The 17,355-nt window shown below is 36.0% G+C and overlaps 1 protein-coding gene across 5 annotated transcripts in view; it reads right to left on the bottom strand.

Annotated features, from left to right (window-relative positions):
* Positions 1-1,683: 1,683 nt before the first annotated feature.
* PPFIA1 (PTPRF interacting protein alpha 1) overlaps positions 1,684-17,355 on the bottom strand; it is a 59,666-nt gene continuing 43,994 nt past the window's right edge. For 2 of the 5 annotated variants that reach the window (XM_049821264.1, XM_049821265.1), the window contains 11 exons: positions 15,272-15,353; positions 14,944-15,144; positions 14,041-14,103; positions 13,483-13,509; positions 11,489-11,664; positions 11,307-11,404; positions 9,566-9,741; positions 8,919-8,987; positions 6,942-7,107; positions 5,618-5,688; positions 1,684-4,267 (listed from right to left, as the gene is read on the bottom strand). In XM_049821264.1, the coding sequence (XP_049677221.1) occupies positions 5,630-5,688; positions 6,942-7,107; positions 8,919-8,987; positions 9,566-9,741; positions 11,307-11,404; positions 11,489-11,664; positions 13,483-13,509; positions 14,041-14,103; positions 14,944-15,144; positions 15,272-15,353 (1,117 nt within the window). In that variant the 3' untranslated portion in view covers positions 1,684-4,267; positions 5,618-5,629. The remainder of the gene's footprint in view (positions 4,268-5,617; positions 5,689-6,941; positions 7,108-8,918; positions 8,988-9,565; positions 9,742-11,306; positions 11,405-11,488; positions 11,665-13,482; positions 13,510-14,040; positions 14,104-14,943; positions 15,145-15,271; positions 15,354-17,355) is intronic. The other 3 variants (XM_049821267.1, XM_049821268.1, XM_049821266.1) reach the window with 2 other exon arrangements.

The raw sequence follows: 17,355 nt of genomic DNA, 5'->3' as shown, positions 1-17,355 counted from the left end.
TCCTCTTCCCGCCCGCCGGGGCGGCTCCAGGTAGGAAAGGGACCCGCCCCGCCGGGCGGAGCGGGCCCGGGGTCCGTGTGTGACACCCCCCCCCCCCGGTCCCTCGGTTCCCCGCGGCGGGCAAGGCCGCTCGGGCGCCGGGGAGGGCTGCGGGCACAGCCGGGGGGAGCGGGACGATCGACGCGCAGCGTCGCTCCAAGGGGTTTAAGCAGAAAACAAAAATAAAAATATGTATTTTTCAATCCATACTGCCGCTGGTCCTTTCCCTGTTTCTTAAAAACGCTGGGGAGGAATAGAGGACGGAGCGCTACCCCTTCGGAAATGCACTGTCAGGAGTTTAAAAATGGCTACGGCAGAATTTTGAGAATTTATTTATTTTTTTTTACATCTTAATACTCACTTTTGCACCGTCACGTTTTGGAAATTGCGACTACCGTCGTCCTGAGGGGGTTTCCTTCGGTTGTGGGCAAAAAGGTTCACATGTGACTGTTCACAGGGTATCTAAATTAAACAGATGCCAGAAGGAAAACAATTGGGTTTTGAAACGCAGCCTTAATACTTCAGGAGGTATTTGTTTGCCCACGGTTACTGTGTATCTTTTGGAGGAGGGGAAACAGCCAAGGAATGACAGCTCTAGCGAAAAATATTACAAATAAATACACAAATTCAATCTGTAATAAATGGCAAGATAAAAAATCCAGGTGAACCAGTTTCACAAGTTTTGGGGAGAGGAAGATGACTCATTCCCAGTCTTAGTGGGTCAGCTACCTCCAGTCACCTAAAGCCAACCACAGCCACTTCACACTGTAAATAGGCTCAATTATTTTCTTCCTGCATTAAGCATAGGGCAATTTACCCTATAGACCGAACACAGCATATTTTAAAAATTGGGCTAAACTCACTCTTAAAAAGATGTCTGCTAGAGAAGAAAGCAGGCTCAGAGAACCTTGACCCTTTTGGCATTCCTCCTGGCACAGCTGCTGTGCCCTTCGGCACATTTACAGGTAGGAATACCAACCGTATTTACGTATCACTTTTCATCCATCCATTCCTACATACCAAATAAAACCACAAGGTGCTGCTACCTAAATTAGACTACAATTATTTTTTTTTCCAAAAATTACTATTCAAAAAATGAAATTAATAAAATATAGAATAACTTCAAGCAGTGCACCAACACTGCAACCCTGAAAATGGAATTATCAAGATGTGAAAACGCTTTCCTTTTAAAGGCAAAGTAACTCTTTAATTTCAACAAAAATATCACCCCACATACATTATGTTGTGTCAATTTTTATTTACCTGCATATTATTTTAGCTGCCCCTCCCTCCCAACCTTTAGTGTACCCAGTTCCAAGCATGAATTCTGCTTTGAACTACTCCACATGTGCTCTGCTCTGAGTTTTGGCATGATAAATCACTACTGTCCATAAGACAATGCAAAAGCAACTTCTCGTCTTTTAGTTTACAGAGATGAAGTTACAACATCTGCTTTGAGATTCCCTGCCCTCTAAACATGCAAAATTGCAAGTTTAAAGTTCTCTCAGATAATTCTACCATCTCCTTATTGCAGATAAAACACGGACCTTAATTTTTATAGCACTCTTTCCAACTAAAGCCTTTAAAGACATTTGGCAATTTACAAAAAGTTGTATTTAAGCGTTATTTAAAGATTACGGTAACATACCCATATGCCTTTTACACATGCACTTGCATGTTTTTCATTCCATAGGGGGTTTATTAAAATTGAGTGAGAAGTGTTTTCCTCTATTTCTCTGAGATAGCTTTGCTGTATAATTCCGAAGGAAGTCAACACACAGTTTTGCCAGTTCGTGAAAGCTTTTTCTATTTCACTCATTTATTCTAGCTCTCATGTCAATTCCATTGTTCCATAACAGTTAAGGTTTTACAGCCTTAAAATAATAAACGTATTTTATTTTCACATTTTACAAGTCTATTCCGCGTTGTTTTCACTTTTAAGAAGCAACAATACATGACTTTGAACACCTACTATCACATCAGTGACCAGAAACGTCTATGCAATTTTCTTCTAAACAGTGAAGTTTAGCTGAACAGTGAGTCAGGATCTCCTTCTGCAGTTTCATTTTCGCTTTTTCTAGAAAGATAGATTCTCTGAAAATATAAGAGACTGCAAATGATCAGATAGCAACTCATATAGACAAGCTAGACAAAGAGATGCATTATTGAACAATGTTTAAAGCATCAATCACAATATTTCTCCATTCCATGCATTGCACATCCTGCTGTTGATCTAGAGGACATGATGAAATATGCTTCACTACTGCTTCAATTATTCTGTAACTTTTTCCTTCTGTCTTCTCTTCTACACAAGAAATGGGTTACAAATATATTAAAATTGACATAAACAGCCCTATTGTGACCCAATTTTGTATTGGTTCCCTCAACTCCTACATTTCTCCCCAAATACCACTACGGTCATAATCTCATTTTAGTAACAAAGCAACTGTTGCTGCTATATAGAACAGCACTTCAATCTTCATCACATGGACCAGAATACACTGAAGTTGTGTGATAGCTTTTGTTACTATTTTTAAAAGTAAAACATAGCTCTAACTATGAGCAGAAGTAGGCAATAAAGCAGTTTTCTTCGGAAAACTGGTTTTCAAAAACTGATTAACGCATGTGAACTTGAACTATTCCAAAGAAAATGTCACATCTAACGGAGCATTTTTCTACTGGAGAAAAGTCATCATTTGAAACAAGGTCTACAGGGCAGCAAACAATCATTAAGATGCTTTATTGACAATATCCACTCACCGCAAAAGTATCTGCCTGCATACAATTAGATCTTAGCTTTTCAATAGTGTTTTATTGGCAGTGGAAAATGCATCAGTACTTTATTGAAAGAAAGCAATAAATAATACTGTGATAAAAATAGTTCAAAAGTAGACTGTACATATTGTTACATAATCTGAAAATACACAAAAGATTAATAGAAAAACAGAACAGTAACAATGAATTTCAGTTTTACAAGCAAGTTAAAAGTGGAAAACAAAATAAGAAAAAAGACATGCTATATATATTGTTGCATAATAAATAATGCACCAACTGAACAGATCCTCGCTGGCTTTTTAATATGCCATTTACAAGTGTTGGATACATTTGCTACTCATACAGTCCAAAATGGCTAAAACCATCAAAATTAAAGTCCAGACAACTCTTTAGAACAAGTTTACAAAACACAAAAGATGACTTACATAAGAAAAGTAAGGCCTTTATTAGAAGTTGCACTGCTTTAGTTTTCAGCCCATTGTACCTTCATCTTTCACTGCTCATTTGACATGAGACTGCAGTGCTTCATGATTGGTCCATTGAAACTAGTTTCACCAGCATCTTTCCACAAGTGTTTTCAATCAAAAAGATCTAGGACAAAAACTCTCTGTGGCCTGTGGACTATGACCAGGAATTATTATGAAGTCTATCTTCCTCAGTTAAGGAAAAAAACAAACAAACAAAAAAACACCCAAAAAACAACCAGGTCTTGGTTTATGGCTTGTTTTCAGTCACTGTGAAGATACACTATACAAATACAGCAGAGAGTGTTATGACCGAGTCAATCACTTCTAAAACGTGTTCCGTAGTGTTATAGCTCCTCTCAGCTTTTAAAACAAGTTATATTTTAAATAAAGACAAATTCCCACTACTTGAGAAATCCTCTTTGTGGAAAGGTACAGTTCTGAAAAGAAGAACAATCATGTACCATACCTTCTACAACAACGTATGTTTAACCTGAAAAAAAGTTGGACTTGTTTTCAGATCTAAACTAACATTTTTCAAAAGACAAAATATATACTGCTTGGTGTCATGATACTTTTACAAAGGTATTAAAATCCTTTTCACCTTCAGTTTCATTATTAAAAAACAATGATAATTACAGTAACTGCATAATTTACAAAACCCCTATATTACTTATAGGGACATATACATACAAGCATTACAGTACATTCAGTTGGAAAGACTAAAATTAGAATAAAAATCAGCAATGATTTGATTTGTAGACTGAATAGAAACAGAAAAAGTAAGTAACTATATAAATGAGAAGTCACATAAATATAAGAAACATTTAGATTCTAAAATATTTTCTCTATAGTACTCATGAATTTATTTGCTAATTAAAAACTCTGTAATAAAATATCTCAAAGTGTCCATTTAACAAGTATTAACAGGTTAAGGGTTCCAAATGTTCAAAATGCTGCATATCACCGGTAGAAATAGTGTGGGTAAACTGTAAAAACAACAACAAAACAAAAAAACACACAAAAAGAAAAAACAAAAAAATTCCATTAGCAGGTTTTTTAAAAACATTTCATTCTAAGTTTCTCACAAACAGCTCAGTAGTGTAGCAGTCATGCATTGAATTATTGCCATGCCATGACGTATACAATTTTATTGCCTTCTGTAATCTTCAGTTGCAACACAAAGTAAAGCACATGAGGTCAAATATTTCTACTTCCTAGATTTTTATCCTAGGTCATCTGACTGTAGAAAATCCTGGAACGGTGGGGAGAATTTGGGGGAGGGCGAGACTTACAACTCCAACGTCTTGAAACTAAAAAGATTTTAAGACAGCCCTGAGATTATGAACTGACAGATCCACCTGATCCGAGTTGCTACGTGCAAGAATTTCCCTTCTCAACATTTCATACATAAGAACTCTTTGGAGCTAAAACTTGTATATGCAAAAAGGTTCAGTATTTGAAGAAAAGGCAGCCAATATTACAGCCAATCCCTACGAGGTAGGGATGTTACTGGTAAGAAGGGAAAGAAGCTGTAAGCAGAAGAAACAGGCAATTTATAGCCCATAGAAGATACCAGCTAGCGACAAAAAGATTCACTGGATTTTTTTTCTTTTAATGCAATATAGTTAAAAAAAAAAAATAAATCTAGTTTCCAGACTTGTTTGCAAAATGAGAAATACTGTTCCACAAGAAATTACACCAGAGGCTGCTGAAGAAAAATCATTCATAAGCCAGAATACATGTATTTTGTGCTAAACACCCTTGAGTTATCAAGCTGCCTTATTGTCAGCACTGCTTACAGCTACTCAGATTTAGGCTGCAGGTAGCTAAATCCAACCAGACAGCCTAAGCAATCGCAGTGGCATGAAGTATCCAAGAATTGGAGAACTATGCAACTACCCCTATAACAATTCAATATTGTAGTGGGATAACTTTGACCAAGCAAAGACTCTGAAAGATCAATAATCTGAACTGCAGTGTCACATACTAAATTATTTTTTCCTTTACATGCCTAATTTAGTTCCCTTCCCTCCTCCCCACTTTCACTAGCCATTTCATCCAATCTTTGATTTCAACACTTTCTACATAGCTATGTAGCATGGGTCCTTTTTGAGGCTGTTTAAAAACAAACCCTCAAAAGAATACAATCTTTACAAAAGTAAATATTTAAAACACTCAGTCTTCATTGTAGGAAATAATCTCCAGAGTTTCAATATAGCAATCTGCCCTGAAAACCTGAAACAGTTTCATAACTGTGTAAATTCACTGTATTAAAATACCTGACATTTTATTTCATAAATAGGTGCTTTACTATTATACCTATCAACTTTACTCACCAGGAGAAGGCTTTAACAGGAGTAGGTCCTTACTGTAGCAGAATCCAATCTTTGTGTTCCTGATACACTGCCTATTTCAAGAAGCATGGGAAGACATGCAGAACACAGCATGCATGTTAGTTTAAAAAAAAAAAAAACATCACAGCAATGTGATTACAGGTACTGTACTCACCCACCTCTAAGGCTACAAGTTAGAAAAGCATAACTTATTTTACAGTTTATATATTAACCACTTCCAGTTTCAGTGGCTAACAAAAAGAATTCTAAGAAAATCTGCATGCCAACTAGGACACAGAAATTGGCAAACATAGTTTTATAAGTAATTTGTTTTCTATTTTATATAGTGTATATATTTTTCTGATTTTTTTATATCATGAAATGAAAGGGGTTTCTACATGGTAAAGACTTCACTTATTTTAACTTACAGAATTTTCCACATGAATTCTGGAAAATATTTTGTGCTAGTGACAATACTTAAAATTTATAAGAGCTTACATTTTAGAGAGTAACATCAGATGCAAAGGTCGCTTCTTTGAGCTTTACTCATAAATACAATTTTCAGAACCTGAGACAACTCTGACAGATTATGCAGAAGTTGCTCATCCTGTCTGTTCCAATTAAATACTTTTTCCATTTATTTTTACTTGTGTTTTGTAAAACAAATTCAAGTGAAAATTTATTCTCATGGTACTAAAGAGACTGTTTTTAAACAGACAAGATACCTCATGTAACAGATGATCTACCTCCACTTCCAGGTGGGGTGTTTGGATTTTTTTTTTAATACACGTCTCTGTGTGTGCACACACGCACACGTATACATATAGATCGTTAAGTACAGCCATAACTGAAGTAGTGATTTCAAGTACGATCAATACTTAAGTGACCACTGCGGGGGCAGTAATGCACCTTTTACTCAAGTTTTAACGATCTCAAAATTATCCGACAGTTTACTCACATAATTTTTGAATGTATTTTACTGCATTTCAGAAGTGGGACTTACATTAGTCTAATTGCTGCTAATTAGAAATTATGCATCACGTGATTAGAAGACTTCTACTAAAATGTAATTTTATTTTCCTAGTTTAACATAAATTTATTTCTAACTATAATTCTCATTTTGTTATTCCAGTGAAGTAAAAAGAAACTCCACATCTATTACAGCTTCCTGAAATTATAAAGCACTCTATGGTTAAACACAGTGTTATATATACAACCATGCACAAGGCAGATGCTTTTATGCAGCAAAAAAGGTAATTTGAACTTAATTCCCCTGTAATTTCAAGCAAAAAAGTGCATCATGCTTAAAATAATACAAAATCAATACCATCAATCTGCATCTTCTTTGGCTGCATAGAGGGTGAAGACATTGAGGTTGTAACTCTGAAATTTGCAGGAAGAGTCTCTGCTGATCCAGCAGCTAAACCTCTTATGTCCTTTGGTCTAAACTTCTTTCTCCATGAAGGTGCTCTCCTAAAGCTCTTATCATCATCCTGTTATAGTGATAAATATCATTAGCAATTCAAAAAATGTAGGATTGTTACTGACATTAAAAGGATTACTGACATTCTTAAGTAAATGTATCACCGCTGAAATGAGTTGATTTTCAGAATGGTTCAGGTGCAACAGCAGCAGAGGTCTTCATTTGCAACAATCTGTGTTCACCTGCTAGATTGTAGGCTCTTCAGCTCAGTAACTGTGGAAATTCACGTGCTTGGCACATTTAGGAAAATGTTTTGTACTTCAAATGTTTGTACTTTATGATTTGCAGTAATTCGTAAGTGTCACATCACTCATTCTTAGGGGATATGAAGAGTGGAGCAGATCATAAAAGCTGCTTTGGGAACACTGACATATAGAGGCTTAGTTCGAACAATTGCTTTTAACTTTCAATTCTGTCTTACAGGAATGATGATACAGCTATTGTGCTTTCTCATACTACAAATTACAGGAAGTGACAGTGAGGAAAAAAAGTGTATTAAAAACTATATTGCTGTGCAGTGTTTTGCTTAAGCACTTAGGTAAACTTAACTTGTAATTACCCAGGTGCATTTTCCCCCCATTAATGCATCTGCATCTTTGAAGTAATATTCCACTTCAAAAAAACAACAGTTTAAGTCCCACTTCCAAAAATGTCTTTTGCAGTGAAGGTATTGTGTCAATGCAAATACACCCATAGTGCATCTCCACGTGCCAACCTCACCTTTAGAAACAGTTTGATCCTTTGAATGCAATTTTTCCTAAAATTTATCCCCTTTTAGAATTAGAAGACAAGTATCCTCATTGAAGAGATCTTTGTGATCAAACTGCCCTGTGCTGCTAGAACACAGCAAACATCTGTTCCCTCAAAACTCCTCTTTCAGTTTGAAATCCCTAAGGAAAAATACCTTGGAAGACTATCAAGCTGCTTTCTGATGATGTTATTAAACCCTTAGTAGGGATGCATACTGAGAACAGAGCTGTCAGGATGTGCCACAGAAGGGATGCAACAAGTCCATTAGGCAAAAGATGAACAAAAAAACCCCAAAACCCCAATCAAGGTTTGTCATAGCAGCCTCCTGCTTCAGCATACTGGTATATGCTTCGCCTCACTGATCCAAAAGCCGTTTTAAGTCAGCACTTTCACACTTCCCCTGTGCTCTTCCCTCACACCAACTTAAATTAGAGCAACTTAAAAGGTTAAAGATGTAACACTCTCCTTTATACTATGGGTTCACAGGGTCTACAGAAGTCTCACACCTAGTTTGTTGGTTTTCTACTCATTACATTTGAATGAAGTTTATACACTGCAAGATCACAGACTGCCCAATAGAAATTACTCTGAAGTGCAAACACACCTGCAAACATACCAGGATCAACAAGTATCAACAACAGATATTAACACCACAAGCTTTCTTGAAAGACACCCAAAATTATTTGAAATATTGCTCGTTAGGACAAAGTTTTGAAGCATGGTATACAGGGCCTTTATTATAGCTTGTTCATCCGCAACACTGGTCACTAATTTTCCCACATTTTGGGTAGAAGATTCAGCCCAAAGTGTTGCTGTTAGATCTTAACCATCCAAGCTATAGAAAACAAACTTGCAAATCATCTCAACACTTTCATATTCAACATGATCTTACCTAAATACACAAAAATTGCCATATTCAAAAACTTTCTAAGACAAAGAATTTAAAGTTAAGATTTCTGCCACTATTCTGTCAATAAAAAGCTTAGAGAGGTTCAAGCTAAATTCTTTCACTTAACAGTTCTGAGAAAGTTCCCAGTACCATAAAATGGGTCAACAGCTCAAGTAACTTACTTCATCAAGTCTTCTGTCAGTGCCCAAAGCAAGAAGGTTATTAAATTCCCTCTCCAGAACAGCACGAGCCTAAAGTTTGTAGTACAAAAGAAATGGAAGTTAATTCCAAAAGATTAGTAATTAGTAACCTATAGTAATTTTTAAAATGTAATATAACCCAAATTGTTTAATAACCTCTTATCAGATTAATAAACATACTTAGTACATGAAAAGTTACTTTCAGATTAAAGCTGTAACTTATTAAAAATTTAAGGAAGACTTAACAGCTCCCCATTCCCTTTGTTGTGATATGAAAATTCTTGATTTGTGCTTCAAACTTAATTATTTCAGAATAAAAACTAGCAAACAATAAAACTGATGAGTTTTACACTAATTGTTGTGAAGATGGGCTATGAGGAAAATATTCAAACAATATCTTTTGTTCAAGCAAATTTATCAACCAGGATTGTTACTAACAATTAGAAAACATAGCATAGTTCTATGGTTTTCTCTTACAGGATAATGGACAGCTTTCCGTTTCTAAAGTTTGTAGAGCTGGGAATAGAAAGACAGGCACTTACCTAGAAAAAAAACAGTCAGTTCCATTTTTTACCTTCCTAGAGGGGAGAAAAACCCTATCAGCCATCAAGTAACTACTTCTTGCTTACCTGTGTGTTTTGAGTGGGTATTTGTAATAAGAGAGCTAATGCATTGTAATCAAATGATTCATCTAAGGCCACAAGTGCACCGTGAACTCCGCTCTCTATAAGGTTATTCGCATATTCTTTAAGACCAATGGACACTACCCAATGGATCATTCTTTCATTGCTCCAGACAAGGACATCTATGGAGAAAAAAAAAAAAAAAAGTTGCCCAATTTATATGACACACTTTTCTGAACAAATAAAACAAGACTCCTTTCTTGATCTGTATGCTGGTGTCAAGACTGATTTTCACATATACACAATTCATCATAAATTCTTTTAAGTAATAGTCCTCAAGGAATTTTGTTATTTAACGTTTAGGCTGTGATCTAATCTGCCCCTGCCTTTTTGGTGTGCGTGAAATGCTCTGAATTGGCAACAAAACTTCATGCTTAAGACTGCACAGCTCCGTGTTCGATCCTTTCCATACAGTGGTTTTCCTTGCACCCAGAAGGAATAGTCCTTGCTCAATCTCCTCTCTCTGCCTAGAGGGAGGCTGCAGTCACAGTTAGGAGACAAGTTCAGCTGGGCATAGTGTTCATGAAGATAGGAAAGACAGGGTCTTCTATTTTATACAGCCACTTAGGGGCTTGGACCTCAAGCAAGACAGATTAAATATTTGGGGAAAAAAATTACTACTCAAGAGAAAATCTTGTAGCAGTTTCTCATGCACTTCCTACTGAATTTGAACAGAAAGCTTTATTTATTATTGTTTAAAGCTTTATTATTTATTAGTTTTATAATCTTGTCTACCTTTAAGTTCTGAAGGTGTTCAATTTAGTAATGCAGACTTACCTTCAGCTTGTGTATGCATACTACTGCACCCTTCCACAGTCATAAATTTAAAGTGGAAAGTAAACATATAGAAGTTTACTGGAAGGCATTTCATACTGTAACAATTCAACAATCAGTATACTCCTATCTTCAAACTTTTTCAAGTAAAAAACATTGTAGAGCAGCATTTACAGGATCAGCCCAAATGTCAAAAACTATGTTCGTACAAGTAGGTTTTTTTACACTACTCAGGAATGCCTATACCAATCGAACTGTTATGACGATCCACAGCATGTTTCTGGCTTGTGTCAACTAGCATTCTTCCCAAACAATTCTCAGGAGGAATTGAACAGTTACGTGTTACAAGGAGCTATGCCCTATAGGCAATAGATGCAGCCATACCATTTAGGAGGCTAAAAAAAGCCTACCAGCCACAACACAGGCTTGTTTCATGACAGTTAGTTGCAATTCCTGGGAACATTCTCGGGCACAATTAGTAGAATAACCACCAAAAGATATCAACAGTTTAAAAGAGGAAGAGCAAGCATAGAGCCTTCTAAGCAAATTCTGTACAAGGTAACCCTAAAATTTTAGTCCAAGATGTCAGAAAAGACTTCTGGTATTAGACAGGGGACAAAATTTCTATGGGAAAAATAGTGTGAAGACCTTCATTCTCCCAAACATTTAGTTTTGTTTCAAACTTCAGAGCAGTAAGAGTTTCAAAAATGTCTGCATGACTGAATGATTCAATGATGTGTTTCATGATTCACTGTTTGGGTTCTGCATCCAGACACATCTCCTCTATTTAACACTTCATATTTTATAAATAATTCCTCCTTCTAATGCCCTTTCTTTTCCCCTCCAATAAATTTTTGAGGCAGATCAGTGAAAACACGTTAGAATCAGACCAAGATGAAGATAATGCACTAACCCTTAATTTCATTCTGGCTTTCTTCTCTTTTTCTTTCAAGTTCTTTTCGATCATAATTCAGTCTTCGTAGGCACATAATGCCACACTGAAAACTGTTTCTGTTTAAAAAAAAAATTTTTTTAGAAAGAACCAGATACAGAAACATTTATTGTAAGTTAGGTTTCCAACTTAAATTTATTTACCTGTGAAAGCTGTCCACCATTTTAAGTTGCCCACGCAGATCTTTTTTAGTTAAATGATCCAGCATTCGAGCATCAACAAGACATTCCATGAAATAGCTGCGATACTGAGGGAGCCCCAGACTAGGGAGCCATTCATTGCCGATCCACTCATGGTTCATATCACCATATGCTAACGTCTGTTTTTAAAAGATTAATGAATAAGCTTATTAAAATGAGAAATAAAAGAAAAAAGCTTTTTAAGACAACATATTTTAAAGAAAAAAGTAAAACATAAAACAATGCTTACTTAATTCTTAAGCTGTAAAGATAAGCAAATAAAAATATTGAATACTACATGTATGTTTTCTGAAGAAGTCAACCTCATGAAGAAAAGCAAGTTTAGATATTCAGATCAGCAAGTAAAACTGACTTTATTTAATGTTGAAGAATATGAAATAATATGCCAAAACTAATAAAAAAGACTAAACTACTGTTTTGATAGCAAGAGCCATAGAATTTCATTTTGTTGAGATGCTAAAAAAACTGTATCTCTTGAAAACTGGGCAGGCGGGGTTTCTTATTTTTCACAGGACCATATAGATACAGGATATAAAAAAAACAAAACACAACTGCAGGGTTTTTTTTAAAAAATACTTAACTGTTTTCAGCAAGTGATCCCAATCAAGTAAGCAAAAAAAAGATAAAAACCCACTACTGAAGAAAAAGCAATTCTAAATGCTAGTCCTTATCCTAAGAACAAAAACCCCCAAACAAATAGAACAAACAAGCAAACAAATAAGCAAACCCACAAAACCCCCACTTCCTTCACTGTAGTTTTGACCAGCTAATCAGGCATTTTTTTGAGAAAACTTAGAAAAATAAGGGAGTTTGAAACTCTGCATCTAATCATTCCTTGAACAACAAAACTCAGCAGTTCTTTTTTTTCAAAAGTCAAGGGTAATAATTCATTTTTACTGTGCAATTAAAATTCAAAAGCTTTATCTCCCCTCTAGAGGAAGCTTTTTCTAGAAAGGAGCAAGGTCACATAGAAATGCATTCCTTCAAGCCATCACTAGATAGCAGACTGAAAGAGCATGTTACTCTTTTAACAGAGAGACAAGCGATGATTGTTACCATCGACGATCTGCACATGAGTATCTGAGATGTAGTTAATAGGACTTAAACAGGTTTAGGCTGGAGGGCAGCCAAGCAAGAAGAGACTATACTGTCCAAAGATACAGGTCACAGGCAAAGCCTAAGTTTTGTTTATATCCCTATATAAAATACTCCACTATCTCAACACCTGAAGATACAATTAGGATTTGTCACCACTTTAAGGGAAAACAATTAATCAAGGAGGATTACAGAATTAGTGCACAGAAATCTGCTTAACTATCTAGGCTCAGTATGTCTTGTAGCACACCTGTGATAGCGGCCAGGTTGAACAGGGACTTTCTGCACATGGCAGATATTCTTGTTGAACTTCTGGCTTCCCAGAAAGCCATTCCCCACCAAAACACTCCACACTTTGTCATGAAATAATTTTAAAATTTGATCTAGTATGTTCAATGCATAGAATACAACAATGCTTATTAAGGAAGAGTAACTACATTTTGGTGATTGATAAGCTAGAGGATAAATATTTCAAAAAATAATGACAACAAAGACTTCTGAATATTCTTCCCCCGACAGCCCTATTATTAAAAATCTTTATCCGTAGCTTTTTTTTGTCATGTACTATGTAACAAAGTATTTCACAAGTTTTCAATGATGAACCACCAAATCTTGGAAGTTCCAGAAAATATTCTAATATTTAAATTGCCTAAATATAAAAGTGTATCTTCCAAGCATGTATTATACAGAGATAATAAGCCTGTAGTATCCCCCTCTCCCAATCCCCAAGCCACACCAAGAGTCACTAAGAGAAACTGCTATAAAGGAAAAACAGATTCTTTCATGCTCTAATTATTGTGACAGTTTACATATAGTCTATAATATTACATAAAGTTTCCAACCTGAGCCCAGCTTCCCTCCTCATCTTCCTGTTACGTGGTTAGAAAAGCAAAAGAACACATACATATTAGTATTTAAGTTTAGTAAGAATATCAAAGTTAAAGACGCACTGCAAGACTCTAAGTCTACTGCACACCAAAAAAGTCTAGATAAAGCAAGCATCATGCATTGTAAAAAAATATACAAGGCACTTATTTCATATGAGAGGTTGCAAAATCCATCTACTGATTAAGTTTTCTGGAGAGAAGAAATTTCTGCACAAATAATTCAATTTGTCTATTAGTTAATCAAATCAGAGCTCCATTTTACAGATTAGAAAGAGTTTTGTTTACGATCTTATCAATGTTGATTTTTTTTTTCCCCCCTTCCGGAAAAAAAAAACCCTAGCATATGCAGGTTACAAGGTTAATAATTAGAAGAAGCAATGATCCACAGTTTTAATGAATTAATGTGAAGGAAAAAAAGAAAAAGAAAAAAAAGACCAAAAGGCACTTGATTCAAATGTTCAGAAAGTGGGAAAAGCACTCTAAGGAACAGAAGTGGCAACACTGTAAACTAACCGTTTGTTGTGTGGCTGTAAGATTTTCCATTTCTTCATGTGTTACCCAGACATTTCCCGTGGTCTAATATGACCCCACAGGGAACCAATCCCATCCAGTGAAAGGAAAGCAGTAACAAAGAGGAAAGGTTGCAGAACATATAAGCAATCGGTACATGTAAGGAGCAGGCATGGGCAAAAGCAATGGTTTCTAAAGTCTTAAGTATAGGTATATCTATTGAAAGTAATGGCATGGAATAAAAGCCTATTAACATGGATCACTTTTCTTCAAAGATATTAACAAAATTGAATGAGATAAACAGCTTACACTGATGTAATTAATGGGCAAACACTTGACTCTGCTCTAATCCGAAAAATGCATTTGTAGTCTAATACGTAACCCCAGGAATCTCAGAAATAACCTTAGAATGCAGGGCAGACAGACTCACGAGAGGGAATTCACACTAACCTTAAGCGTCTAAATTTACTACAGTATAGAGACAGGTGGACTCCTAGTTTATGTAGTCTGTATCATTATCTGGAGTTAATGGCCTTATACATGGATTAAAAGAGCCTCCAACTACTTTACAAATTTCTGTATGCACATGTGTGTTTCATCTGTGTTATAAATTCTTCTGAGGCCAAAAGATGAAGCAAATAACATGTACTCTAAATATTTTGGATTATATACTTACACTGATATATACTTCTCTTTCCCTTAAGAAAGACAATGTAGTTATTCCTTCATTTAATTTCCATGAAAAGGAAGAAACAGCCTATGTTTAAAACACGTGTTCCTCTACAACGTAATGTTTCCAGAAACTCTTATTTGAAGCTCAAGTCCTTTCAGTTACATGGTTATGGTAGAATTTTTGGAAATTCTAATGGTTCTAAAACATGTTTAATGCTAGGTCACTTTCCTTACCGTCCTTGAGGTGGGAGGGGCAGATGGACTTGTTAGTGACATGATTTCCTGAATGGCCAGCCTCAGCTTCAGTCTGTGCAGAGGATTACTAATTCCAATTTCACGCTGTATTTCTGTATCAGACAAGGCTGACATGATAGCACCACTTTTCACATTTGCTCGGCAAGCAGCCACATACCAGGCTGGCATCCCAACCCACAGCTGAAACACAAAAAAAAAAAGGAAGTAAGCAGGATCTGGACAACATTCCTGGCTCCAAAACCTTAGATTCTTCAGAAGTCTGTACACTGAGGGGGGGTTAATTATTTATTTTGGAAGCACCACTTACCTCCAACCACACAACAACAGTAGGCCCATCCCACTGTGCAAAAGGCAAACCTTGTCTTCTGGCTTCCTCTAGCAGCTCATGCCTACAATTACAGAAATAGCTATTAATAACAAAGAGAAACTAGTTATAACTAGACGGTACCATTTAAACACTGCATTTGGTTTACTTTATCTTCTTTCCAATAGTTCGCTTTCTCCCTTTCTCAGCCTTATATGATATACCCACTAAGGCAGCCACAGCACACATACAAGGACTACATAGTGACGTAAGCTGAACCAGATAGGAAATTTCAGAGTGGCAGAGATGCTGGATCTTGCCTTTCAGAAATTTGTGTCTGAAACTGCTACTGACACTCTAACCAACACTGCCAACACAAAGTGAAGATGTCAGACTTATTTGTCAATCAGATTCTCAGTTGCTGCAATTTTCTGTTCAGCAAATTAAGTCTGAACCAAAGTAGTCATTTTTCCTCAACATGTAGATTTGAAACCTGTGGAAACGTATGAGTACATCAGATACCCATGCCATCGAAACAGTACTGTCCATCAAGCTGTCGAGGCTGGAAACTGGGACAGTAATCATTTAATTGGTCAATTTCAGTCTGCAACAGTGAGCCCGTCAGAATTTCAGGCATAGCTTCAGACAACCATTATATTCAGAGACCCACACTTTGGCAATTATATTCTGAAAGGCTATGTAGTGAAACCCAGCTTTCATCTCCTACGATGACACCATTTCCTTTGTTATTCTGAAACAGAAGAGAGTGAAGTTTAATATTGACAATTCAGCTTACAGAAACAATGGAAGCTCACAAGATCCCTATAAATAGCTGCCAAAAATGTTTGATAAACCAAGAGACAAAAACTAGTGTTGCGGGTACAAGCATGCAATGCTGCTTGGATACGTCTGTGTGGAAAAAAAGGATAAAGTCTGAAAAAAGTGTATTTAAGCTGCCCTTGAAAGCTGGTTGTATATGGTTAAGTCTCCGCTTGCTCTCCTCAGAAGTTTAGAAAAAAACAACTTCATCTAACTGGACGATTTTTACTGTTTAATGCTTTTTATTCATACCTGCAAGTGTAGAATTCAGAAGATAAGCAGCAATACTACAGTTTGAAGATCCTACATTATATATTTATCATTTTCTCACAATTTAAACCGAACAAAATCTCCCTGCCTTCAGAACTGTATTGTTGAATAGATCCAAGATCATAAAATATTTAGAAGTTACAGATGTTAAAAAACTACCACACAAAACGTCTTGAAAAGGGGTTACTGACAGACTAGTAGCTTTCTTTGCTACTACTGCAAAACAGATATGCAGTATTCAGCTCTTTTAGACAAGCTAGCATACCTAGGATCCTCATGTTATATTGGTAGATAACTAAATATAAAAATATAATCAATTCAGTAATAAATATACTAGCAACTGTTTTATCAATAGACAGTACTTCTCCACCTGCATGGCAATAAACTCCTATTGCTCTAGAAGAGTCTCCCACTACTTTATTCTAATTAAATGTACTGCCCAGGAATGAAAAAAGGGGAGGAAGGAAGGAACTGCCAGATAACTTCTTAAAAATAATCATTCTAATGTACCCATTTCAAGACCCAACAATTAAGGTGGAAATAGTGTTCAGCAGTTAGCAGCAAAATAGCTAGATTTATTAACAAAGAAGAGAAGACCATAAGAGCCAATACATATTTGTACACCTCAAAAAGATATATGTAATTCTAAATTAGGAATAAAGGACGAGCTATTTTCCTGCTACTGCAGAACACATGACATTAATCCCACAGATCACTAGCCCTGAACACATTTGGCTTTGTTGCGCTTTGTTGTTTAAAGATTCAAAAATGAGAAAAATAAGTTAGCAAGATATTAAAAAAATACTGCTTGGTAAGAACAGAATAAAATGCTTAATACTGTATTTGACACAGAAAGGAATACAATGTTTTTTCCAAGTAGTTTAGCTTCAAATTTGGTGTCTTTGTCTTCCTTTTTGGTGGTTGTGGTAACATGACTGTGAGCGGGGGAGGCCCGCTAGTGATGAAAGAGCACCGACATGCCCAAAATAGCCTCTGTT

This window comes from Accipiter gentilis, chromosome 17 (genome assembly GCF_929443795.1).
Source record: "Accipiter gentilis chromosome 17, bAccGen1.1, whole genome shotgun sequence".
Taxonomy (NCBI): Eukaryota; Metazoa; Chordata; class Aves; order Accipitriformes; family Accipitridae; genus Astur; species Astur gentilis.
This window is presented reverse-complemented; position numbering and strand designations above follow the sequence as displayed.